The sequence below is a fragment of the Grammomys surdaster genome, unplaced genomic scaffold (assembly GCF_004785775.1).
Source record: "Grammomys surdaster isolate TR1022 unplaced genomic scaffold, NIH_TR_1.0 125985, whole genome shotgun sequence".
NCBI classification, from domain to species: domain Eukaryota; kingdom Metazoa; phylum Chordata; class Mammalia; order Rodentia; family Muridae; genus Grammomys; species Grammomys surdaster.
In genome coordinates, this window is record NW_021620801.1 from 2,736,075 (window position 1) to 2,761,624 (window position 25,550).

Below are 25,550 nucleotides of genomic sequence, written 5' to 3' on the forward strand. Positions count from 1 at the left end.
ACACACACACACACACACACACACACACACACACACACACACACACATACACACACGGGAAATAACTACTTTTCATTTCTTTGTTGTGAAGACAGAATTCTTATTGCAAAGCTCAGATAAGTTTGGACCATTTTTGTGTGACTTTAACACAGGGCTAGATTTGGACTTCAGGAGGATTTTTTATTTTTGTTTTTTTTTGTTTTTGTTTTTTTAGAAAACAGATTTAGGCCGGGCGGTGGTGGCGCACGCCTTTAATCCCAGCACTTGGGAGGCAGAGGCAGGTGGATTTCTGAGTTCGAGGCCAGCCTGGTCTACAGAGTGAGTTCCAGGACAGCCAGGGCTACACAGAGAAACCCTGTCTCGAAAAACCAAAAAAAAAAAAAAAAAAAAAAAAAGAAAACAGATTTAGATTGTTATTAATTAATAATAAAAAGATAAGACCTTAATATCCATATATAAAACAATGCAGGAGACTTGAAAGGGGGAGGCCTTCTGAATATATTTTGCCCTTTTCAGAGCCTTAAAAGAAATTTCCTTTTTTAAGATGTTGTGAGTTATTTGTTACTTAGAATGAACTCAAGATGAAGAAATAGATGTGCTCAAAATGAGAAAAAAGATAAACCATGCGTGAACAGTAAGCACTTTGCTTATATTTAAATTTTTTGGAAATTTTATGTGTGTTAATTATAGCACTGTGAACTGTCCCAAGAAGCCAAGCTGCACTTCTAGGGGGAAAAATAGCGTGAGTTAGTTTGTACTTTACAGTGAGCATCTGCTTCAGCAAGAGATATCCATGTTCATTTGCAAAAAGGAGATAGGAATTGTTTGAATCAACTCTGGCTGGCTTTAAAATTCATGTTCTTACAATGCTATATTCAGTCCCCACCACAAACATGCCTTTCTTAGCCACGCTGTCTTAGCTAAATGTGAACTTTAAAAATGGGAAAATCAGGCACTTTTTTAGACAGTTTACTCTTTGTTTCATAGTTTGGGGCTTTAAAAAAAAATTGCCTAAGGGAAAAATCTCATGGAAGGAGCCTAGCTTTTAGATTGGCCTGGTGTTTTGGCCTATGATAGTGTTGTTGTTTTGGGGAATTGGTAGTAACCCTAAGTTTAATTGAACAAACTCTTACTTCTAAAGCATGGATCATACTTGTTTTCTAAAAGTGAAGAATGTCTAATTAAATTTCATTACTCAGCTACATGTGCTGGATTAGAGATGAGATTCAGGGTATCGGGGTAAGACTATTGTTATTGTTGCATTAAAGAATACATGTGCAGAACATACTGAGGTAGGGATCACACTGGGCCTGGGGTCAGAAGGTATGAATTCCACAATCTCACAGTTTCTCTTGCTTTGAGAGGTTGTGACAGAGAAAGACGTGGGTCTCATGGTGTGTGGGAAAAAGCTGCAGTGGTGTCCCGGAGGCTTTCCATGCCAGTGGGTCCCACATACACAAGAAAGTTTAAGGTTCCAGAGGCCTGAGGCTTTGGGGACAGCAGGCCCCAATGACACGAGAAAGTCCTTGGTTCCAAAAGGGTTTATTTTCATGGTGGATGGTAGATAGATCTGGATGTAACCCCCTGAAACTCAGGGCAGACCTGAGTTAAATAGGGAGGGAGAAAGGGAGAGGGTCTGGGAAGAATGCTTAATTGGCTCCGCCCTCTGGCCTTCATTAGTATGTGAATTTCTCTAGGGCCTGAGGCTTGTAGTCACACCCTTTACCTGTGCACTTTGGAAGGGGCTGTAATGGTCTACATGACTGAATAGTGTAGGTCCTCGGAGACTAGACTGCATGTCAGGACCCTTGGTTCTGGGGACATGGCCGAACACCTGCTGTTTCTCCCTTGGAGTCTCGGGGTTCCAGGTCCATGCCCAGCCAAGAACCAAGATACCCTTATGCAGTCCCACATTGGTGTAGAGGCTGCTGGTAGACTCCTCCTTTGTCACATGTCTTGAGGTGACATTGCACTCCTTATTCATAGACTGATGTCTTCCTACCTCACGTTTTGCCAATACACTTCCTGTGGCTGGACCTTAAATCCCAAGTCAAGTGGAGAATGACCCTCTACTTGGCTGCCCAATGATGATCTTAAATCAATTTAGTAGAAACAAGCAGCACTGTGACTTCTCTCCCATGGTCGCTCCCTAATTTTTCTTTCTTTTTTTTTTCTGTATTCCTTTTAGCAAGTGGTCCACTTGTGGGCACTGTCCTGCATAGGCTGGAAGCCCCGAGATACACTGCAGAGTATGTTGTGTTAATTATTTAAGAACAGCCACTGGTCAAGCCGACTATTTAAGCTGCAGTGGCTCTGCCTAGCTCAGTCTCCATGTTCTGTGGCCAGAGGGCACGTGTGTGCTGTAGCTAGAAATGGCCCACCAGAAACACCAGTCCTGCCACCCACAAGACGTCAGTGTGGGAGATGGCTCTGCCAATCTTCCATGCTGTCTCCACAAGGCTGGGCATTGCCCAGACCATCTTGCCATCCACGGGGGCCCGGTAGAAAAAAATGAGACTCTAATGCTTAAAGATTAATCAAAGGCTTTATATGTTTGGTAAAGCTTAATAACAATATACCCATACAGAGAGTTGTTTCCCAATTAGCTAACCTAAAAAAAGTAATTACCCGCACTGTTCTCCATACCTGCACGGCTTTCCATCCTCCTACATCTCTGCCCTCTCTAGCTCCTCCTCTTCCTTTTTCCTCTTCCTCTCCTAACTCCTCCCACCTTAGCTCCTCCTACAAGAGTAGACTGTTGGCTAAGCTCTGTTAGCACTGCTTCACAAATGTCTCTCTTGCTGGTTGTTTCTTTCCATTTCATCTTTTTCCACAGTCTTCCTTCCCGATTCCCCTCATGAATGTATGTAGATGTTCCTCTGTGGGTCCCTGCTGAGTATCTTAGGTCTCAGGGAAGCTAATAATGCTTTTTCAGAGAGCTACCCATCCTTACATTCTGCATCCTGGCTGTGCCTGTGATCCAAGAATGAGTACCCTGCTTGCCCTGTTTAGCTCCCAGGTACTTGTCCAGAGACTCATCCACAGGTCCATGCTTCGTGAAAACCTTCCTTAGCCTTTGTCAACCAAGTGGCATTTTTACCATGTTTAGAAATGTCCCTCTATTTTCTGTGCCTTCTCTTTGGTTTGACGTCTGCCTCCTCCATCAGTCTCAGTGTTACTATAGGTTATAGAAATGAAGTCTCACTCATGTCTGTGTAGGCTAATATGGCATATGTGTCTCATAAATGACATTTCAGTAAGTGACTGGGAGAATGTTCTAGTGGTTTTTGCTCGGGTGGGGAGGCACTTACAAGTTTCTCCTCAGCACTCCGTGATCTCCAGAGGGAGGTGTTTTTGCCTGTATCCCTCCTCATCCCCCATCATGGGGATTAGACCCAAGACTTTGCACATGCTCAGTAAAGGCAAGTATCACATGACTGTGCTGCACTCCCAGCTCCCAGGTTAAGCTTGTTGATGAGCAAAAGTCCTGAGGTTGAACATGACTGAAAGACTGCTGTGAATTATACATGTTTCATTCAGGGGCCTGGGCCTTCAGCATAGTTTGTTTCACTTTTAATCCGTAAACTCACGTGGTAACCCATACTGTCTTTTACTACTGTGATCTCTACCCAAACACTCTCTGTTGACTGCTTCTTACTTGGCTACTCCCTTTCAAGCTTTGGGATCCTCTCTATCCCCCCCCGCCCCCCAATCCCAGCTAACTGGGTCAGCAGGCCCTCAGAAGGAACACCTCTCTGTCCTCACCACAGCTCAGGTATCTGCATCTGTGTCTATGTCTGATAGCTAGCCTTTCTGCTGTAGGAGGATCATCAGTAGTCCAGGGAAGGACACACCCCAACTACCTGCTTTAGAACAACCCTATCAGCTGTGTTCTTTCTCTTCTAAAGTGTGTTTCCCTTCCCTAAGACTATTCCTGTCAGCACAAAAACATGCTGACATAGTTCCTCCCTATACAAAGCCTCTTTTGCTCCCCTTTATTTTGGTTTACCTAAAGCCACTGTAACTTCTCTCTTAAAAGTTTTTAGTTGTGATGGAATAGCACGGTATAGTCGGGCGTGGTGATGTAATCAAGAGGCAGAGGTAGGTAGATCTCGGACAGCCAGACCTATATAGACGGTTCTCAAAGAAACAAATAAATAAATTTTTAGTATAAATGTTTGCAAAGTCCAGGAATGTGAAGTATATCACATTGTTGTATAGGCAGTGTCCAGAACTCTTCAGCTTGCAAAATGAGAACTTCTCCAGTTAAACACTTGACCCATTCGATGAGGTTTCCCCTTCTCCACAGACTGTTTCTTTATCTTCTTCACTGCCCTGCCCATGTGTGTTTAGTGACTCAGGGCCCAGTGCTTCACTCTCTTCTCATACTTCACTGAGTTCCTTGGTGGTTTCTCTAGAGAGATCTGAATTGTGTCACTTATGTCTCGACAGCCCTCCAAGTATGTCTCCCAAGTTCTCACCTCACATGCTTCCCTGCTTCATGTCTTTACCTGTGTATGTAGTAGACATCTCCACTAACAACTCTCAAATGACCTTGACCTTCACCAGGTGTCTGCCCAGGTTTCTGCGCCTGAGGGTGGTCACTCCCTTCTTTCCTGCAGGAGTCACAGATGGCTACTCTTTTTCTCTCAGAGCTATGTCAGTAAATCCTGCCAGCTATGCCTCTCACTTTTCTTGTTGCTATGACAATATGTAACAAGAAGCAACTTAAGGAAGGAAGGAAGGGCTTATTTTGGCTTACAGTTAGAAGAGCCGCAGTCCCCCATGACTGGGAAGGTGTAGTGTAAAGAACAGGAGGCAGCTGGTCATATTGCATCTGCCCTCAGGAAGTGGAATTAGGCTATAAAACCTCAACATCTGTCCTTAGTGACCCACTCCCTCCAGCAAAGGCCCATCCCCTGAAAGTCCCACAGCCTTCCCAACCAGTGGCCCCAGCCTGGGGTCCAGGTGTTCAAACACATGAGCCTATGGGAGGTATTTCACACTCAAAGCACAACAGAAAGCATGAGCTGAGCCTGACCACTGTATGCTACATCCGTCACTTCCTTTGTCATACCCACCGTGTCCATCCAGTACTTCAGTTTAACTGCACTCCTTCCTTTGCCTGTGGCAGCAGCCCTCAGCTGCTCTGGCTCTGGTTCCTTCAGACTGGATACACTTCTAATGAGAGTCCTTTGAAAAATGAGTCAGATCCTGGTTAAACACTCCAAGGACTAGTGGGTGCTGGATATTTGCAGTTGTTGGAAACCCTGAGGTCACTGGACACCTCGTCAGTGTCATGTTCTTACTGTCTTATCTGGGTTCTCCCATCCAGGACCACACTGTTTTCCCTGGCGACCCTTCAGTCTGCCACCCTGACCCCTAGGCACTCACTGACTGTTCACTAGAGGGAGGCATCTAGCGGCTAGGTCTTCTGGGACATGTCTGTTACTCTTTGCAGCTCTTGATAGTGTGAGCTCCTCCCTGGTCAGCAGGTTTGAAAATCCCAGCTCTCCCTTTGTTTGTCACCTTCCTTCTTCCAGTTTTACCAGTGGCTCTCTGTCCTTGGTTCTACCTGCTAGGTTAGGTCATCTGGCCTCCCTAGAAAGTCAGTTCTGGAAGGCTGGGATTTGGATTGCGTCATCTGTACTTGCCTTCTGTGTAGAACTATTTCTGGGATGTGGTAAGCACATTGTCAATATTTATCAAGTAACTTTTCAGTTTCTACAAAACAGACAAGTGTGCTTAATTGCCCACCTCCCTCTTTCTTAAACTTAATTTGGAATTTCAAAGCCTTATTTCATCCAAATGATTACCAAGATGATTTTTAAATTGCACCAAACAAAAAGTATATATATGAAAATGTCCTAATGAAATTGATTATTTTGTATGCTATCTAAAAAATTTTCCTAAGATGATGTTTTCTAAGAACATATATATGAAATTTAAATTTTTAATTTTTATGGTGCTGAACCTTTTTTCCCTTGACAAGACAGGTCTTGGAACTCAATCTGTAGACCAACATGGCCTTGAGTTTAGAGCTCCATTTGCCTCTGCTTCCTGAGTGCTGGGATTAAAGGTGTGTGCCACCACAGTCTGGCTAGTGCTGAACATTTTTATAATATGTCATTAATGGTACAATTTTTGACTTTTATATGCACAAATGAATTGCTGTAGATTTTCAAACATTAAGTTTTTCTTTCCTAAAGAATATTACACTTAAGTATGTTGTAGTAGCTTTAAATTTTCTTTTCTATCTGCGTGGGAGCATCACTGGTAATATCTGTGAGGGGTTTTGTGGCAATGATTTTTTTCCTTCAGCATTTTAAGGAGCATATTGAAGTGGATGCAGTGGTTACTTCTTGAAGTTTTTCTTATTTGAAGTTCATTTTACTGATGTGATTGATACCATCTGGTATCAATTCTGAATCCCCTGGGATTTCTACTTCAAAACGATATTGCTAACTTCACTGTTTCTCGTGTTTGACACGAGCCATTACTTGAGTTTCTTGAGTCACTAGTTAGCCTGAAATTCATTCCACATCAAAGGAGAGGTTCATTTCTCTGTCTTGGAATCCTTTAAAATGGCACTAACACCTTCTGTTCCAAATTCAGTGGTCTCTTAGACAGAGAATAATTTTATCTTTGATTGGTGAAAGGCCTGATGTATGTGCTTTTATCACTGGCATCATTCACACTACTTTTTTTTTTTTTTTTTTTTCAAAAAAAGAAAAACGAAAATGATCATACTGATTTGCCTCTAGAAGCCATTTGTTTTTGTAGATGGAGAAATCAGATTAGAAATAGTTGTGGAAGTTTTACATGCTGCAGTAGCCTTGTGTGAATGTGGCCTCAGGTTTGGGAGGGACTGAATTTCTCAGTGGTCTTGTTTGTCTTTTTGTCTTTATCACCGTGAAGAAAAGTGTTGTCCAGCGTGTCCTCATACTTCTGGGCTCCAGAAATTCTCCTTTTTCAGCGTCTGGAGTAGCTGGGAGTTTAGACTCACACTGCTATGCCCAGTGTATTTATTGCTTCATTTGTTGTTATTTTTGTATTTACCATTTTGCGTATAATGAAAGGGTCCAATTAACCGTGGGTCCTAGAGGACTGATACTTAATAGGAATTTAATGCTCTATTTGATTTCTGAGATCTCCAACCAAAGTAAAGACTTTGGGAGAATAATTTTGGTCTCATCATTTTCTTTTAAGGAGCTTTTTTGTGGTTTCCCCAGCATATTACCCTGTCTTTCTGTCAGTACTCTCACAGCGTACAATGCTTCGTCCTTGATTACAAGTCTACAGTGCCGGCAAAGCACAAGACTTCAGAGTCCTCAGCATCTCCGAGCATCGTGGTCTTTGCATTTCAGAATGGCTCACCATGGAGCACTTGCTCGAATCCTTAATCACGAGGAGTTAGTCTCTAACAGTTGTGTGGCGGACCTGCTTCTCTGATGTCAGCTGCTCCGCTCCATCAGTGAGACATTCCTTACATGTGATACCAGAGAAAGACCACAGAACGGGAACTTCCAGGGCCTCCACACTCCTCCTTGCATTCCAAGAATCCCGGTCTCCTCCTCTCCTCACACACTGAGCAGCTGCCCCAAGTTGTATTGTACCTACCAGGCAACACCAGGCTTCTCTGTATCTGGAGAAAGCCCTTTGCTATAGCAGTCTGTGCTCCTGTGTGCACCCACACGTCTCTCATGAGTTCCCCCACGGAGCTGTGTATGCCTTCTTTCCATACTGAGATTGTTACAGTGGGAGCCATGACCTACCAGGGTCAACTGTCATCAGTTGAGCCCGGGCTGTTGTAAGCTGCTTCCTTTGAATCATTTCACTCCCCAGCAGGGTCTGGTGTAAGCCAGTCTGGTACATGGCTAGCAGCATGAGGAGTGGAGGGATAGGTAGGCAGAGCAATGGATGGCAGGAGAGCAAACTGTTGTGCAATTTAGTGAACAGAGAAGCCATCAAACTGATTTTGAGATTTTTCTCACTCATTATTCAGAAGCATAATTAGTTTGGCCAGTCACCACAGCACATACCTGTGATCCTAGCACTTTGAAAGCTAAGGCAGGGGGGCATCCATAAGTTCAAAGCCAGCCTAGACTAAATAAAAAGACATTGTCTCAAACTCTCTCTTCAAATAAAACATTGTAGCTCAGACCTTATTTCTTGCTATCTAAAGGAGTAAGACAGGGCAACATGTTTGTCTCTATCCTTCCTAGAGTGCCTTGCTCCCTGAGGGCACCACTCTGAGGGCTTACTCTGTATGGCCCTGTCTAATCCTTTTAAGAACTCTGGAGCAACTACTATTCTTGTCTTCATGTGACCTGTGAAGAAACAGATGCATAGGCAGATTATCACTCCAAGTCTTCATAGCTGAGTGGTAGAGACAAGGGCTTGAAGTTACGCTGTGTGACCCAAGAACCTGCTCTCCAACCGTGTTTGACATTCCATTCACTCAGCAAAGTTCACCGAGCTCTAGCTGTGAGTCTTTAAATTATCCACTAACTAAATACACAGCTAAATAGATATCTGTGTGCTAAGGGAAAAAGAAATCATGGAACAGAAGATCCTTGGGATAGATAAAGTCTTGGGAAGCTGATCAGTGAGACCTACTTCTTGGTAGATCTCTTATGCCTGAGAGCTGGACTCTCTCCAGTATTTTAGGAATTTGCTTGTTATTTCTGCCTGTTTGGTCCTCGAAGACTCTGGTGGTAGAATCTTCAGAGTCAGGATTGAGTCAGCCATGGGCTCTCTCCCATTGCCTGGAGCCTTGTTCCCTTATTTTAATGCCCCTCCTGTGGGTGAGTGTTGAGTCATGGGGCTGGGCTCCTATGTTTATGGAGAGCAATAGGAAGTGAGGTTCCCAGGTGGGGTCTTTGTGGGACAGAGAGGAAGCTCAGTTCAGATAGAGAGGTAGAGGAGACATTGAAGAAGGGTGGTAACCCTAGGCCACCATGTTCTCAGGAGGAGCCACAATAGGAATCAGGTCTCCAGAGCATTAGGAGGTACAAGGTCTTATGCACCAGTGAGCCAGGGCTTGACTTCCCTGTGATAGGCACACCTCTCACCCAGGACCTCATGGCTGGTACTGACACAGTAGTTCCTACCTATCTTGTCTCAGTCACTCATGGTCAGCTGTGATCCTAAGATCACATTTACCTTCCCTCTCAAGAGGCCACAGCCACACAACTTTTACCACAGTCTGTTATTGAAGCTGTTCTACTCCCTCTCACCCCTTATTGGTATGCTCTTGCTTTGCCTAGTTTGTAAATTCAACTTTATCATGGGCACGTATATAGAAGAACAGACAGGATAGATGGGCTCAGTATTATCTGGGCTCTTTAGGCATCTCCTGGGAGTCTGGGGCTGCAACCCTCTTGGATTAGCTAGGAGTTGCTGGCTTCTGAAGTTAATTTACGTGATAGTATGTTTATGGTCTTACTTGGTTTTCCTGAAACCGGTCATGATATTGGTTTCCACGAGTGGGTCTTTTCTTCTGACCAACAGGATGTGGCCCACAAGGTCCCCAGCTGTCCTGGCTTTTCAGAGCTTGTACATTGAGTATGCTAGTGACTGCAAACTTCGGATGTTATTGCTGGCACATGGGGGATTCAATCCGTTCCTCGTGAACTACCACTTTCCGTTTTTTATACAAAAACAGCCTCCCTCCAGTCAATCTTGCTGACTGTACACTGGATTCCACGTACTGTTTTTCTACCCTGCCCTGCTTATTTTTATTCATTTGGCCACTTTATTTTAGGGATTTGCAAAGCTTGTTTTGGCAGCGTGATACTTATTGTTTTATTTCTGGCTGGTTGGCTTTCGTGTGAATACTTCAATTAAGTAGCGGATGTGGGCAGACGTGTGTCTTAGGGGTGCTGGTTTGCTGCCCAAGTGTGTTTGTGTTGGGATGTACTTGACTCTTCACTGAAGAGCAAGACCCCAGGGTGGGATGGCTAGGACAGTTGCCTGCTTGGGCTGGGTGGAGAACAAAGACACCAGGACACACCCCTTCATTTGATAAACAAGTTAAAGACCTGGCCAGAAGTTCTGTAGCCTTTACAAGGCTGTGGACTGTCTGCTGACCAGGCCCCAGAAATGAGCCAGTTGTTAATATTTTGTCTTTTTACAAGATTTACTCAGACAGTCAATCTTCCTGGGACTCCAGGCTTCTGAGATTGAGCCAGGAAGGGCTCTCAGGAAGCTTTCGTGACTATTCACACAGCTGGGAATTAGTTCTGCTTTTTACTAGTCTGAACTAGGAATTACAGAGGTATCTGTCTTGTCTGGTTCTTGTGTAAAGAGGAAAAGAAGAGGGGGAGGTGGGTCATTCAGAGAAGGGCTTGCTGTGCAAGCTTGAGGACCTGAGTTCAATCCCCAGCACCTACTTTAAAAATAAGAGGCTCCCTGGGATTTTCTGGCCAGCTCCAAGTAAACCCATAATAGAGAGCAGGGGTGGAGGGGAGTCTTTCCAAAAAAATAAGTAGGTGGAGAGCGCTTGAAACAGGCACCTGATATGGAGCACACATGCAAACAAAGGAAGGAGAAAAACTAATTTTTCATGTCTATGGTTCATTTAAAATATGTAAAACTTCATTCCTGGTTAGATTTTTGTTGCCCTGCTTGTATTGCAAACTTGCTGAGAAGACAATGGGAATAAGGCTCAGATCCTAAGGCTCAGGCCCAGCGAGGGCTGACTCCAACTTGGACAGTATTTTCAACCCCACCTTAGGATCCTGCTACGGGGCTCTCTCTGTGTGTCCAAACCAACATCCTCTCGGGAGTAGCCCCTATTTCTGGGAATAGGGCACACTCTCCCAAAGTTATGTTTTAAGTATTGTGCCTAACTAAGAGATACATAAAACAAAAATGCCTCTAATCTGTAAGCCCCTTGCCCTAGGACAGATACTGAAATGCTGGAGGCTAGTTATATATGATAACAAGCTTTTGCTCCCCAAAGAAGCTTGACCCAACTTCACTAGATGTAATGTAGGCGGGAGGTACGGAGGCAGGACATATGTCACAATATATGCTTGCCCCTGATTGGATGTGGTGAGAAATACATATAGTCTTATGGGTTTGCCTTATAAGCCTTTGTAAAATGTGACTCTTGACCATTTTGTGGGAACCCTAGAATAGACCTGGCCGGAGTCTGTCATCCTGGCCAGTATTTAATTAAAGCTTGCTGTAATAGTGGTTTTATTCTCAACGGTGGGACGGGGAAGGGCTGCTCATTGCCCCCTCCCCCATCCATGTAGACTGTTGGAGCATCACATGGATACCACAAGAATCTCCGTGGCTCCAGCCGTGATCCCCAGGCTTCTAAAGTGACCCTAACATGCCAACAGACTGAGAGGTTCTAGGGAGCTTTTTACTTAAGGAAAGAGCCTTAAATGGATTCACTGATACCCATTCTTTGTTTATAGAAGCACCAGAACTGTAAATAACCAAAACAAACACAAATCATCCATCCAAGTCCACGGTCCCTTGTAAAGCCTGTTTATCTCTGCATGGCTCAGGACTTACTGGGTCTTTCACCAGTGTACACAGCCTGCTTTTGGCTATCATTGGAGATTAACATGTGAATTGCATTCTTAGCCTGTGCTTGGTGTCTAGAACTTTCTCTTTTCCTTTCCTTTCCTTTCCTTTCCTTTCCTTTCCTTTCCTTTCCTTTCCTTTCCTTTCCTTTCCTTTCCTTTCTTCCTTTCCTTTTTTTTTTATGTAGAGAACCTTCATTGCTCAGACTTTGGGGTGTCTGCTTGGGCTCTGATGCCTTCTGTTAGGAGTCTAAGTTAGGAGTGCTCACTGTCCTGTGCCTTTGATTATAACTAAGTTCTAAATTCACGTCTTCTCCCCTCCTCTCTTCTGTATTTCTCTTCCTTCCCTTCCCCTCCCCCAGTCTCTCTCCTCTCCCAGTCTCCTTTCCCTGGACTTCTCCCCCCTTCCCTTCTCCTCTTCTCCCCTTTCTACCTCTTCCACTCTCCTTTCTCTCTCTCTGACCTCCCTCCTTCCTCTCCCTTTTCTCTTCTCCCCTCCATTCTTTCTCCTCTCTTTGACCCTCCTCTTCTTTCTGATTTTTTGGGACAGAAAGTAGACAGTGCAGCCCACAGCTGGCCTTCTGAGTGCTGGGACACTGCATCCAAGCCTGGTTCTCCAGTTTTCTCCCCACTCTCCTGCCCTCTTCCCTCTCTTCCTTGATTTAGTTCTTGATTTTCAGGTAACAGGAAATACTGTGACCAAATTTGATTTTGTAACCTGATACTCTAAGTCCAAACACCTCAGTGCAGACTTACCTTCATTTCCAGGCATCTGTTCATTTGCTCTTAAGTTTAGGTGAAGTTCAGAGGAGGAGGTATACCCATTTTTTTCACTCTTCTTTCTGTCTTCCACTAACAAAATTGAGAATTAAACAACGCTAAGAGGCATATAGAAAAAGCAGCCATACGTTTGAAAACTTACCAAGCTCAGTGCTTTTCTGTTTGTGCTAGAGACATGACTCGGTTTTCCTATGGCCTTGTGCAGAGACCATGTTGACTGTATTTTGGTTGTAGTTTGGATGAATCAAACTGGAAGATTGATTTGTTGTCCTGGTCTTGTTGGCATCATTTCATGAAGAAGGGTGGTCTCCTGGGGGAGCACATTCAAGCTGTGGAGTTACCGCTGTGGTTTGGGCAAGCGATCTTAGCCTGTTCTTACCCATATGTTGGAGGCACTTATAGTTTGCATGAATGTCTGCCTTGTGGTGGACACATTTCACCAGCTGTATCTGTCCTTACATCCAGTATTCAGCCTTATTTCAAACTTATGTATTATATGTATGTATGTATATATGTGCGTACGATCAAATTTTTAAATTATATGTATGTCTGTGTGTGGGTGTGAGCAATGCATGTCCCCTGGAGCAGGAGTTACTGTCGATTGTCATCCCCAATATGGGTTCTGTGAACTAAATTCAGGACCTCTAGAAGACCAGTACAGGCTCCTAACATTGAGCCCTCTTTCCAGCCTCTGATTTAGGCTATATTAGAAGCATAGTTTGGAATATCCCCATGGTTTACTGTGATGGTGCCTCAGTTTTCTTTTAAATGGTTAAGCTTCTTGAATGTGTGTGGCTTTTTATTTCTGTAGAAAGCATATACTTAGGAAATGTTGGACGAATGTGTAAATAATTCAGCATGAAGTTAATTAACCCAAACAGACTGTTGGTTTTGTTTTAATTTCCACACTGCTGACTGAGGCAGCTGTTTTGTGTAGGCGTTGGGAGAGTCTTAGGCTGTGTGTAGATTTCTGACCCTCTAATGTAGAAACTGACACAAATCCAGAAATACAGGAGCTTATGGCACAGGGCTTGCCAGTAGCTTGGTGAATAGGAAGATCTACTTATTTGGGCGCAGAGAAGACCCGCTCATGATGGATACCCACGAGCAACAGCTTACGGTGTTTCTCAACCTGTGGGTCGGGACCCCTTTGGAGGTTGAACACCTCTTTCATAAGAGCCACCTAAGACCATGGAAAAACACAGATATTTACATTGTGATTTATAACAGTAGCAAAGTTACAGTTATGAAGTAGCAACTAAAAGAATTTTATGGTTGGGGGGTCACTACAACATGAGGGACTGTATCACAGCCTTAGAAGGTTGAAACACCACTGGCTTAGAATTTTATTTATGATGTATATAGCCTAACTCCTTTAAAGAAAGGATCATTGAAAAGATATATAAAGAATAGTAAATTAAAAACATAGGTTTAAGAAAGCTCAGTTGGTAGCACATTTGTTTAGTGTTCACGAGGCCCAGGGTTTGAGGCCTGAGGGTCATTCTCCAGCACTGCACAGACCTAGAAGCCAGATATACCAGTACCTACCTTGGACCTAGCAGGGGTTTCAGAAGTTCAAGACCACCTCTATACTATATAGAGAGTTCAAGGTTAATCTGGGCTACATGAAACTCTGTCTCAAAACCAACACAGCTATAACAGTTTCAGATGGGCATGGTAAGGCAGGCCTGTGGTTGAGTGGTAACGCTGGCAGCTGAGGCAGGTGGCTTGTGAGTTCTAGGCCACCCTGAGCCTGCATAGGAAGATCCTGCCTCCAAAAGGAAAAACAACAACAAAAACCCCAAACCAAGCAAATAAGCAAACAAAGAAACACAAAAGAGCTGAACAGGAAGATACTAGACCCAATTTAAAATGAGCAAAAATTAGGGCTTTTCCCTTCAGCAGGTAGGACTAGCCCCATCTCTGTAGAGGCTTTGTGGAAGGTAGGTGGGTCCTCTCAGAAGCAGTAATGGGAGGAAGCCGCTGACTTTTCCTCCACACCTGGTGACCATGGAGGAGATAAGAGGTGAGGACAGCAAACAGTCTGCACTGTAAACACCGGAGACCAGACTACACGGCAAAGTTTTCTCTCTGTGAACTTCATGGGATTTTTCTGAGCTGAGCGTGTCTGGAAACAGCTTGTTTTCTGGGCAGATTTCCTGCTTTGTGGCACAGGAAAATCTGCATGTCTTCTGCAGAGAATTGTTCTTTCTATGATGATCCTAAAATTTCAGGAAAGGAAATTTACTTCACACCCCTCCTCCCCACATTTACTGCCTGGGACTTGACAGTTGCTCCAGTCTTTGTCCAAAGCAAATTCATTGTGTGGTGAGAGTGAGAATGTTCCGGAAGATGCTTTTATACAGAGTTGAGTGTTTTAATAGTGTATGTATGATATATCATATATAGCCACATATATTGTTCATCTGGATACATACACACATACATATCTGTATGTGCATGCTCGCGAGTGTGCTCATGTGTGTGTGTGTGTGTGTGTGTGTGTGTATGAATGCATTCAAGTCTTCGCAGGAACAGAGGGGTCTACAGTGAGAAGCCAGTCCTGTCCATCTGGCCAGAGAGCCATTGTCTAGAAAGTGCAGCATTCACCAGTTTCTTAATTCTCCAGAATAGCTTACAACTAAGTAACTGTGTAAAACCACAAATGCTGCACACCTTGTTTTATACATGGCCATTTACCAGCATGGTCAGTTTATCTTAGAGATTGTTCCCTGTCAGCCACAGAGAGTCCTTGCATCCATGCTAATGGGTATTCCAGGATTCACAGGGAATGCAATTGTTGTTACAGTCATGTTTATTGGTTTAATTTAATATTAGCATTATTTATGATATTTATTAATGGAGTATGAATATTTCATCAGCCCTCCACTGAATTTTAAATTACTTTCTAACTTGTATGATTTCAGACTCTGCTGAAAAATATATCATGTATATTTGTGGGTGTAAATATACTACCCATATTTGTGGCTGTAAAAAGATTGGGTTAAAGTGTACATATATGTACACATGTCAGGTATCTAATCTGTTCTATGTATGCATTTAATATGTAATGAAAATAACTACAGTCAGGCAAATTAGGTTATGTATTGTCTCACATAGTTGACGTTTGTATGTGTGGAGATAGGAAGTACATAAAATCTTTTAGCACATCTCCAGTGTACAATATTCTTTTAAAAGGGAGAACATCGGAAAGCAGGCTAGTGAACATGAGGGGAAGTCAAGAGAACAAATGACCAAGATGGAACTGGGCCAAAGCCACACACACAGTGAAAGAAAATGTATAACAAAGGTGGAATTCCAAACCAGGAAGAAGGCAGGAGGTCAGCAAGTTATCTGAGGAGCCCAGAAGCTGCCCATCCATGTAGAGACGATGTCTTATAAGCACCACCTGTCAATAAAAAAAGCTGACAGCTAATGAGCTGAGGCAGGAAATAGGAGGTGGGGCACTGGCAGGGAGAGAGAGGATTCTGGGAAACAGTGAGATACGTGGGAGACTTGTCCAGTATTGCTGAGGAGATGTAAACCAGCAGGTAGCTGAACTCAGGAGAGAAGAAAGAGGAGATTTGCCCCAGACTTGGAGGCATGAAGCTGAGAAGTGACTAAGCATGCGTAAGACAGAATAGCTTGAATGGGTTCAGTAAGTTAGGAGCTAGTCAAGGGACGAGTCAAAGCTGTGGCCATTCCTGCAGCACCGTTACTAATGCATTCATCATTATTCTTGTGTGTGTGTGTGTGTGTGTGTGTGTGTGTGTGTGCACGCGTGCGCATGAGGGAGTGGTTATGCACAGCTCACAGCATGCATGTGAAAGTCGAAAGACCAACTTTGTGGAGTTGGTTCTCACCTTCTACCCTTACCTGGGTTTGGGAGGTGGATCCTAGGTTGCCAGGCCTTCACTAAGGGTCTCTTTTCTTGCTGAGATGTCTTACTGAGCCCTCTTCTTCTTAAAAACAATGTGTTGTGTGTAGGTATGCAAGCATGTGCCCTTATGCTGTGACTCAAGCTTGTTGGTCAGAGGAGAGCTTGCAGGAGTCCATTCTCTCCTTCTACTACATGAGTCCCGTAGAGTGAGCTCGGCTGTCAGACTTTGTTTACTAAGCCATTTTAGTAGACATCTTGCCAGCTTGCTGGTCCCAATAGTCTTTTGTTAAAGAATTATTTTTATTTTATGTCTATTGTTTTTGTTTTCATATGTGTATGTGAACTAAGTGTGAGCCTGGTGCCTGTGGTGGCCAGAAGAGGGTGCCAGATCCCTTGAAACTGGAGTTACAGATGGTTGGGAACTCCTTGTGGGTGCTGGGAACTGAACCCAGGTCCCCTGCAAGAGCAACAAGTGCTCTTAGCCTCTGAGCTCTCTCTCCAGCCCCTCTTTTTTTTTTTTAAACAAATTTATTTTACTTTTATTTTTAGTGTTTATTGCTTAGGAGGCAAGTGCCATGGCATGTGTGTGTAGGAATGGCATGTGTGTGTAGGAGTGGCATGTGTGTGTAGGACAGAGGCACACGTACAGGCATCGGTTCTCTCCATCAACTCTGAGGGTTCCAGGCATTGCACTCAGGCTATGAGGCCTGGTGGGGAGTGCCTTTACCCGCTGATCCATCTGACTAGCTATACATCATTCCTAATAGGAACTGGAACTCCAAGCTGTAAAACCCTTCTCAGCTTTACTCATTTTAAATAGCTGAAACCTCGTGTTGTTTGATCTCTGCCTCAGTTTCTCCTTGCCCTCATTTCTATTATGATGGATTCTGCTAAAATGTCACCACTTAAAAGCCTTTTACTGACCATGTTGTCATCGTAGCAGTGTCTGTATCAGACTGTTTGATACTCACTAGTGTAAAAGGTAAACAAAGGCCATTCATGCAGTTACAGTTTGTGTTACTTTAATTGAAACAATGTTGGGTTGCTTTATGCTCAGGAGCCCTTGGCTTGCCCTTCTGTGTGTGCTGTCTCCCTGTTTTTGGTGGTGGGGCTGCAGACTGAACCCAGGACTTCACACATGGCTGGGTCTCCTCAAGCCACATCCCCCACACCAGTCCTACTGACAAATGCATCTCCTTATCTTTATATAGGAAGAGTCTTTTGGTTAGTGAATGGAATGGCTGCTGTCCCTCATTCCTTCTCATGGGTTTCAGGGTGGAGGGAGATCGTTACTTGTTTTGTCATAATTTTGTGCTCATGGGTCAAATCTTCCTCCAAGCTGTCTGGGAAGTTTTAAGTTCGTGAGCATAAAGTTCCCAGTTTATCCTCCAGGTAACTGTCTGACCTTTACTTCTCACAGTTGTGGTGTCTGTATTTGTATTTTCCTTCCTGTATTTGGCATCCTGTCTACTGGTCCCATATTTATTCCTTAAGGATATCGCCTCATTTTGGTTTGGGAATGTTCTGTGTTCGAATCACTCCACAGGCCTCTGTTTGTACACTTGGCTGTGGAGTCCACTTTTACTGGTAATTGTTCGCCAAACACACACTGGCTGTTAACAGATACAGTTGGTTCCTCTTGGTCTTGTACATTGTAAGTTTTCTGGTGAATAAAACTTTTTTTTAATGCTGGTTATATATTTGTAGAAGATATAAAAGACGTATTTTGTATCTATTAGAAGCAGACTCTAATCGGAAAGTAAGTGTATATAATGAATGCAAAACCGAGTGGGCAGTTATGGTATTTATATATGTGAAAAGAGTTATATTCTTGCCTAAGATAATTTTCAGAATAGGTGAAAAGTTCCTCTTATGTAGCCAGATTCACAAATCAGGGACCCCAAGTCTCACCAGCATCTTTGTGTCCCGTATGTGTGTGTTTCTGAATCTGTCCAATAAATAGAAATTATAAACGAGGTAGAAAGACATTGATGTTGATGAAGTTTAGATCATAGCATTGAAAGCAGGAACAAGGTATCGGGGATGCTGGCGATGTGCTGACAGCACTGGGGATGCTGCGGGGATGCTGCGAGATGCTGCAGGGATGCTGCGGGGATGCTGGCGATGTGCTGACAGTGTTCTTTCCTTTCTTCCATAGATCTATCTAAAAACAGACTGGTGGAAGTGCCAATGGAGCTATGCCAATTCGTGTCACTGGAAATCCTTAATCTGTATCACAACTGTATCAGAGTCATTCCCGAGGCCATCGTTAACTTGCAGATGTTGACCCACCTAAACTTGAGGTAGGTTTAATGTGGAAACTTGTGATCACTTTCATTCAGTGACCAACACAAAACCATCCTGTGTTCCTGTCTGCCATCTTTGCAATTCTTGATCACACTTGCAAGTAAATCATAGAGATCATTAAGAATGACTTTTGTCCTAGATTTACAGGGTCTTTAGTGTCACTCTGGTGCTGGGCTTCCCCAGGTGTCAGGAGGGCAGGGTTCTGAAAGAGAAGGACTTAAGTAGCATCACTGTGTCCTGTCTGATGGCGTGTGTAAGGATGCTAGTATGTTGTCTTCGAGAATTCATGTAGCCTTTGAAGGAAGAGGGGAGAAGAAAGTGAACAAGAATGATAGTCAAGGCATTTCAAGGGGAAGGGGAGAAAGCCATTCTTTGTGAGTTTGATCCCTTTAAGAAAGTGACACACACCTTTGACACCAGCACTTAGGAGGCAGGGGCAGCTGGATCTCTGAGTTTAGGATCAGTCTGGTCTACAGAGTGAGTTCCAAGACAGCCAGGGTGAAAGTGGGGGAAAAAAAGAAAAGGAAGCGTGGAGAACACTGAGCTCCCTAGGCAAGACAGAGTTTGCCTTCTTAATTCACATCGAATTAAGCCAGAGACTAGACCGGATAGCCGAGTGTAACACGCTAATGTTGCAGACTAGTTCTAGACTTTCAAGAAAACTGATTGTTTTAATCCTTGGGTTCAGGTTTTGCAGCTGACTGTTCTGGCTACTTCAGGAGAGAGAGTGAAGTTGTTCTATTCCTTGTATCTGAATGGAAACAAGCTCCCAGATTCCAGCCCGAGTCCTTTCTCATGCAGCCAGCATCTTGGTGTGTAAGGGGTAGGACATAGTCAGCAGACTTGTGCAGTATAGCAAACACACCCAATTTTAAAGCTCAGAATTCCCAGTAGGCCAGACACAGCTGCTCTTTATAAGGGATAATGTTGCCAGTGGGCTTCTTGTTCTTTTGGTTTCGCTTTTGTTTGAAAGGCCTTCTGCTTTCTTTGTAGCCAAAACAACAAAGAGGGCTTCCAACACATTTCTAGGAGTCTACATTTTCCCCTCAAGGTAAAACCATTCCTAGGCCCAGTTGTCATTAGCTTTAATTTATCATTATTATTCTTTTTAAAAATAAAATGCAGGATACTCTCAGGGTAGTCTGCAGGTTCATTGAGCTGGTTTTCAGTTCCACAGGTTTCTGGTTTGTCTGTCCAGCTTTAGCTATAGCAGAAAGCTTGCTCCCCAGGACTTGACTGGAAACCCACACAGCAGTGTCTATAGATTCAGGTTCCCCAACTTCTCAAGAGATTTATTCAGGAACGGCGATTGTTGCCAAAGCCGGTGCAACTCTCCTGTTTACTTACCTATTTCTGACCTGCTATAACATTTTTATCCCAATAGTTAGCTAATGATAATGATAATGATAATAATAATAAGTGAATCAATGTAGCATAACTTCATGTTAAGTCCATGTGCACCAAGAACTTTAGGGCTTAGTTGACTATAAAATCCTAAAAACCTTGATGGTCTAAATCTTAAATGTTAAATGATCTTAACTGTTTTTTTTAAACATAGCAATGTTGAGTGTTGTGAGGAGTTCTAGATTGCACTCTGTTGAGAGTGAATTATTGCTGTCCTCAGATAAGTAGAAAGTTTATAATCAAGTCTGCACTTCAGAATTCTTTAAGACAGGCGAGGGACTGGAGAGATGGCCCTGCAGTTAAGATCACTTTTCCAGTTGCTTTTCCAGAGGACCAAAGTTCAATTCCTGTCACTCATGAAGGGGCTCACAACTGTCTGTAACTCCAGTTCTGGGGATCCGATGCCCTTTTCTGGTACCAAGGATACAAAGAGTATAAAGAAATGCATGCAAATAAATCACCCATACATCTATTTTTTAAAAGTTAAAAACTTAAAAAAAAAGACTGAGAAAAACTGTTGGAGATGGGCATGGACTAACGCAGTGGGTGTTCTGTGGTGAGTTTCTGCGTGAGGTGTGGAGAAGGAAGTGCAGAGGCTGCTAATTGTACTTGTGGCTTCATCTCACCATGTGGTGTCTTGTCTCCAACTGTATTTGTAGTTTTTAAATTTGGTCTGTTTCTCTTTTTCCACATTTCCTACTGTGAATATTAACATGGCTGAGACTTACTTTCTTGCACCAAACATGTGATCTTTGAAGGAACAAACGTGCTATAAGGAAAAACAGATAAGAAAGAGTCTGTCTCTTACCACCCAGAAGCTTTATATGGGGGAGTATAAAGCACGGATGGCTAGCCTCTAAGTTTTTTAAAAGGCCAGGCATTACTGCTACTACTGCTATTGCTGCTGCTGCTTTTGCTTCTTCCTCCTCTTCCTCCTCTTCTGTTGCATTATATTTTAAATTTCTTTTGTGTGTGGGAAGTATTGTGTACCATGGCATGTGTGTGCAGGCCAGAGGACAGCTTTCAGCAGTCAGTTCTTTCATTTATCGTTGTGGGTCCTGGGGATCGAACTCAGGTCCCCAGGCTTAGTTGCAGGTGCCTTTACCCCATGAACCATTTTGAGAACCCAACATACTAACTTCCTGGTTTTCTGTGATAAACCATTCCGACCAAGGGCAAGTCAGGGAGGGAAGGGTTTATTTGGCTTATAGCTTACAGTTCATCACTGAGGTGTGTCAGGTCTGAAGCTTAAGGCAAGACCTGATGCAGAGACCATGGAAGGGTGCTGCTTATTGGCTTGCTTCCCCTGACTTGCTCAGCCTGCTTTCTTACACAACCCAGGACCACCTGCCTAGGGGTAGCACCACCCACAGTGGGCTGGGCCCTTCCTTATCTGTCATCAACCAGGAAAATGCCCCAAGGGACTTGCCCACAAGCCAGTCTCATGTTGGCAATTCCTCAGGTGAAGGTTACTCTTCCTAGGTGACTCTCTACTTTGTATTAGGGTGACAAAAACAAGTGACACTTTTGATGCCCTGTGTATGACTATGTAAATATGAAAAGATGATGAGGGAGGTTTTGAGTGTTACATTGTTATTCAGTGAGAGTCCTTAAGTCCCACTTGACTAATAGACTTAGGAACTGTACTTGCTAGTACTGCCTGTCTCTTGAACTTTAGTTATATTTCTAGGCTTGGGAATGATTTTGGTAGAATGAATCACTGCTCTTGCCTGAGATTTGTTTGTTTGTTTTTGAAACAGTAGGTGGTGAAACAGTTAGTTTATTTGTTTACTTGCACATCTGTAACCTTGTCTAGACAATGCACTTGAGTAACATCACAACACTGTGTCTTCTGTGTGACAACTTCCTGACTCAGACTAGCCCTGACTCCAGCCGGCTGTAAGCTAGTAACAGGAGGGGCTTAGGGGTCATATTTGGGCGACAGCTTTAACAAATACGGAGTTATTGTATTTAAATATTCATTTATTTGGCTGTATGTGTAGAACAGCTTGGGAGTCCATTTTCTCCTTTTGACATATGTGTTTTCGGGATTGAATTTAGGTGCTCAGGTTGAGTCTTCCGCCTGCCCTGAAAGTGTCTCCTTTTATAAACAACTAAAACATTTTGTTTTCTGTGGTGCTTGGTGCTTGGTGCTTGGTTCTCCTTCTCCACCCCCACCCCCCATCCCTTTCCCTGCCTCCCACCTCTCCTATTAATTAGAAAGAAAGGCCTTTTAGATAAAGTAGTACTGATAAACCATCTTCCCAGATCTTGTTCTGTACTTAACATTAAGCACTCACGTTGTTTCGTTTTATGTTTCGTTTTGTTTTGTTTCTGGGATGGTGGGGATCAACTTCAGGGCACTGTACTCGGAATGTTTGTCTTTTATCACAGACCCACAGTGCCAGCCCCATTCTTGCACTTTTGAAAATTTCTCCTTGTTTTAATAAATTATAAGCAGGAATTGCTAATTTTGTACATTCTAAAATAGAAAGGATCCCATATAAAGATATTTTGAATTTATGGGAAATGTTCGAAGTTGGTTTCATCCCCCGAGAAACACTGTATATTTATTATAGCAGTGTAAACAGCCAGAAATATTTGAGGACAGTTATGGTCATGGTGATGGTGGTAGTGGTGATGATGATGATGGTGGTGGTGGTAGTGGTGGTGGAGGAGGAGGAGGAGGAAGAGGAAGAGGAGGAAGAGCAAAGACGTGTTGCAGCTGCTTAGCCAGGTTCTTGGCTGGTATAGTCTCTTCTTCGTGTGACCTGCAGTTTTCAAATGGCTGCTTTGTGCCAAGGACCCTTGCGTCCTCTCAAGCAGCAGGGTTAATTCACACATGAGAACATCTTTACCACGAACTGCAGTCAGAAACATGAAACTGTTTTCCCGCATTTTCTTACACGATGGAAATATAACATTTGTGGAAAATACTGATCTATTGCTGTCTATGTAGCCCGTGTCTGAAGCATGGAGTCTTTTCATCTTTGCTTTTTGCTGTTCACAACCAAAGGTTATGTTAGTTTAGTGTATGCGCCCCCCTGTGTCTTCCTGTTAGAAAATGTCTTTGTCCAAGAAACATGGCCAAGAACAATAAAACTGATTCAGCAAGCCTGTTACTGTATAGCAACAAACACTTAGAACCGACACCACACGGGCAAGTCTAGAATCTATTTTAAACGGTTGGAAAGGTGTTAGAGTACCATAAGAAACTAGAATATCTCAAAGGACTTGGCAGCAGTCAGTGCTGTGAATCTTAGAATGCAGACTTTGGTGTAGCAGACTCATTTCAGAGAACAGAGGTGTGAACTTCTTCACAGCATTTAATCAGACTGCTTCCAGGATGAGGGAGAGTGGGTTTCCTATTCTCAGAGGAAACACGCCCAGCTGGACCTGGATTGCTCCTTAGAAACCCCGTGTCCCCTCAGCTTAGCTGGAGTCGGTTTGGAGCTGTTGCCGGTATAGAGGGTTGTCTGCTCCACAAGATGTTATCACACTGGAAAAGGAATGTATTTTGGCTGCCATCTCTGCTGCCTGGTATCCCTTTTGGCTGTTAAACAATGTGCAGAAGGAGCCAACTTCCTGATGGTCATACAACCCGTATCCCCACATTCTTCTGAGGCTCATTCTCAGAAAGAATCTTTAATCCTTTGGACAATTGCTCTCTCATTTGAGGGACCCTGGGCCAGCGGGGCAGCTTTAGAAAGCACAGTTGTTTCATTTTGTTGTTGTTGTTGTTGTGAAGCAAAAAATTAATTTTCATTGTTTTCTTGCCTCATGCTGTCATTTCTAAAGAAGCCATTGGTGGCAAAACAGTGTATCTTCTCTCTAGAAAATTGGAAAATTGATACTGTTTTTCTGAACTTGGAATTTTGTTTCAATTAGTACAAATTTAAATCTCCTCCTTTTTATGAAGCTGTATTCAAAAGGAAAATGATTGCATTTGTGTGTGTGTATGTGTATGTATGTGTTTGCTTGAATATTTGTGTGTATGTGTGTGTTTGCTTGAGTATTTGTGTGTGTGTGTGTGCTTGTTTACATGTGTGTATACATGCATGTGCATACATGTACACATGTATGTGCAAATATGATGATTATGTTGTATCTTACGAAATCTCAGATACACAGAGATACCAAAACACAGTGAACCAGATTAGAATTCAGTAATATTCATTTTAAAATCTTAAAACAATTTCCATGGAACGGTAGAAGTAGAAGAGGCCTTTGGGACATCCAGGCGACATAGCAAACTGTCTACATAGTCTTGGGTTTTCTAAGGTTCCCAGGCATTTGTTCATATGGTTGAACATATAGGCCGTGGACCCTAAACTTCTGGGTGTGTTTATAAATTGTTGTGTGTAAAGTGTGCGTAAATCTATGCCTCTATGTTTTGTGCTGGCAGGCTACCAAATACAAGTAAATTAATAATGGGATATTTCTTATCAAATTCCATTCCTTTTAGTGTAGACCATACTTGGCAAGACTTCCGAGGAGGGTTTTTCCATTATACACACCTGATCACAGATGTTTTAGCTCACTGTTTGTTTTGGGAGAAAAAAAGGCCGCAACACAAAAGCGACATTATGCCCTCAGCAGAATGAAGTCTGGGTTCCCTGGCTTCGTTTCCTGTTCTGTTTCTGATCTTAATAGGGATGTGAAGATCTTTGTGCCCTAGAGTAGCTTTCTGGAAATGAGGTGAATCCTTATTCGGAATTCGCTGCAGACATTTTTCTTCACATATGGTAATTCTCTATTTTTTTTTTTTGAGGTCCCAAATGAGCAAGCTCTAAATTGTATTTATTTTTCTAACTAGACCAGTAAAAGTCCTGTGAAACATTGCCATTCTATCAATAATCAACTCATTACATTTCCTGTTAAAGTCCTGCAGTTAATATACTGTCTTATAAAAATAGTGCTGTGTATGAGAGAAGAGATTGGAGAAAAAACATACATATATACATGTACACATACATGTATATATTTATGTATATGCATATATTATATATGTATATACACATATTTTATATACATATATATGTATATACACACACACAAATATACATACATATAAAGAAAATTTGAGGCCTGTGGAACAATCATTGTCCTCATCTCCACCAGCACCATTTAGTCCTGACAACACTAAGTGAGCCCCCGGCAGCCTTTGTGGTAGGTGTGAGGCAGAAGGGAGCTTTTTCCCTAAGTCACTGAGTGACAGAAACGAGTGGGTCTACCGCTTTGGCATTTCGTAGATGACTGAGCGCTTTGACCTTGTTATCTTGCTGAGTGCCAACTCCCCTGCATTCCATGCACTGTAGAACCATTTCAAGAACCTGAAAGTGATTGTGAGGGAGTTTTTCAGGGACAGCCCAAGTGTGGAAACAAGAAGACACCTTTGTATTTGAAGCTTGCTATGGTTCCTCCTTGTATTTTTCAAACTGTAAATTTTTCCATTCTTTTCCTTATGCCTTTTTTTTTTTAAAGTTTGTTTTTGAGACAGGGTCTCACTCTGTAGCCAGGGCTGTCTTAGAACTTCAGACCAGGCTTGCTTCAAACTTCAAACTCACAGAGATATGTCTACCTCTGCCTCCTGAATGCTGGGATTAACAGTATGCATGACCAAGCCAGTCCCCAGA

The 25,550-nt window shown here is 43.1% G+C and overlaps 1 protein-coding gene across 4 annotated transcripts in view; it reads left to right on the forward strand.

Annotated features, from left to right (window-relative positions):
- Window positions 1-25,550, forward strand: part of Lrch1 (leucine rich repeats and calponin homology domain containing 1) — a 187,025-nt gene that overhangs the window by 65,335 nt on the left and 96,140 nt on the right. For all 4 annotated transcript variants that reach the window (XM_028754235.1, XM_028754234.1, XM_028754237.1 and 1 more), the window contains exon 2: window positions 18,362-18,506. In XM_028754235.1, coding sequence (XP_028610068.1) covers window positions 18,362-18,506 — 145 coding nt within the window. The remainder of the gene's footprint in view (window positions 1-18,361; window positions 18,507-25,550) is intronic.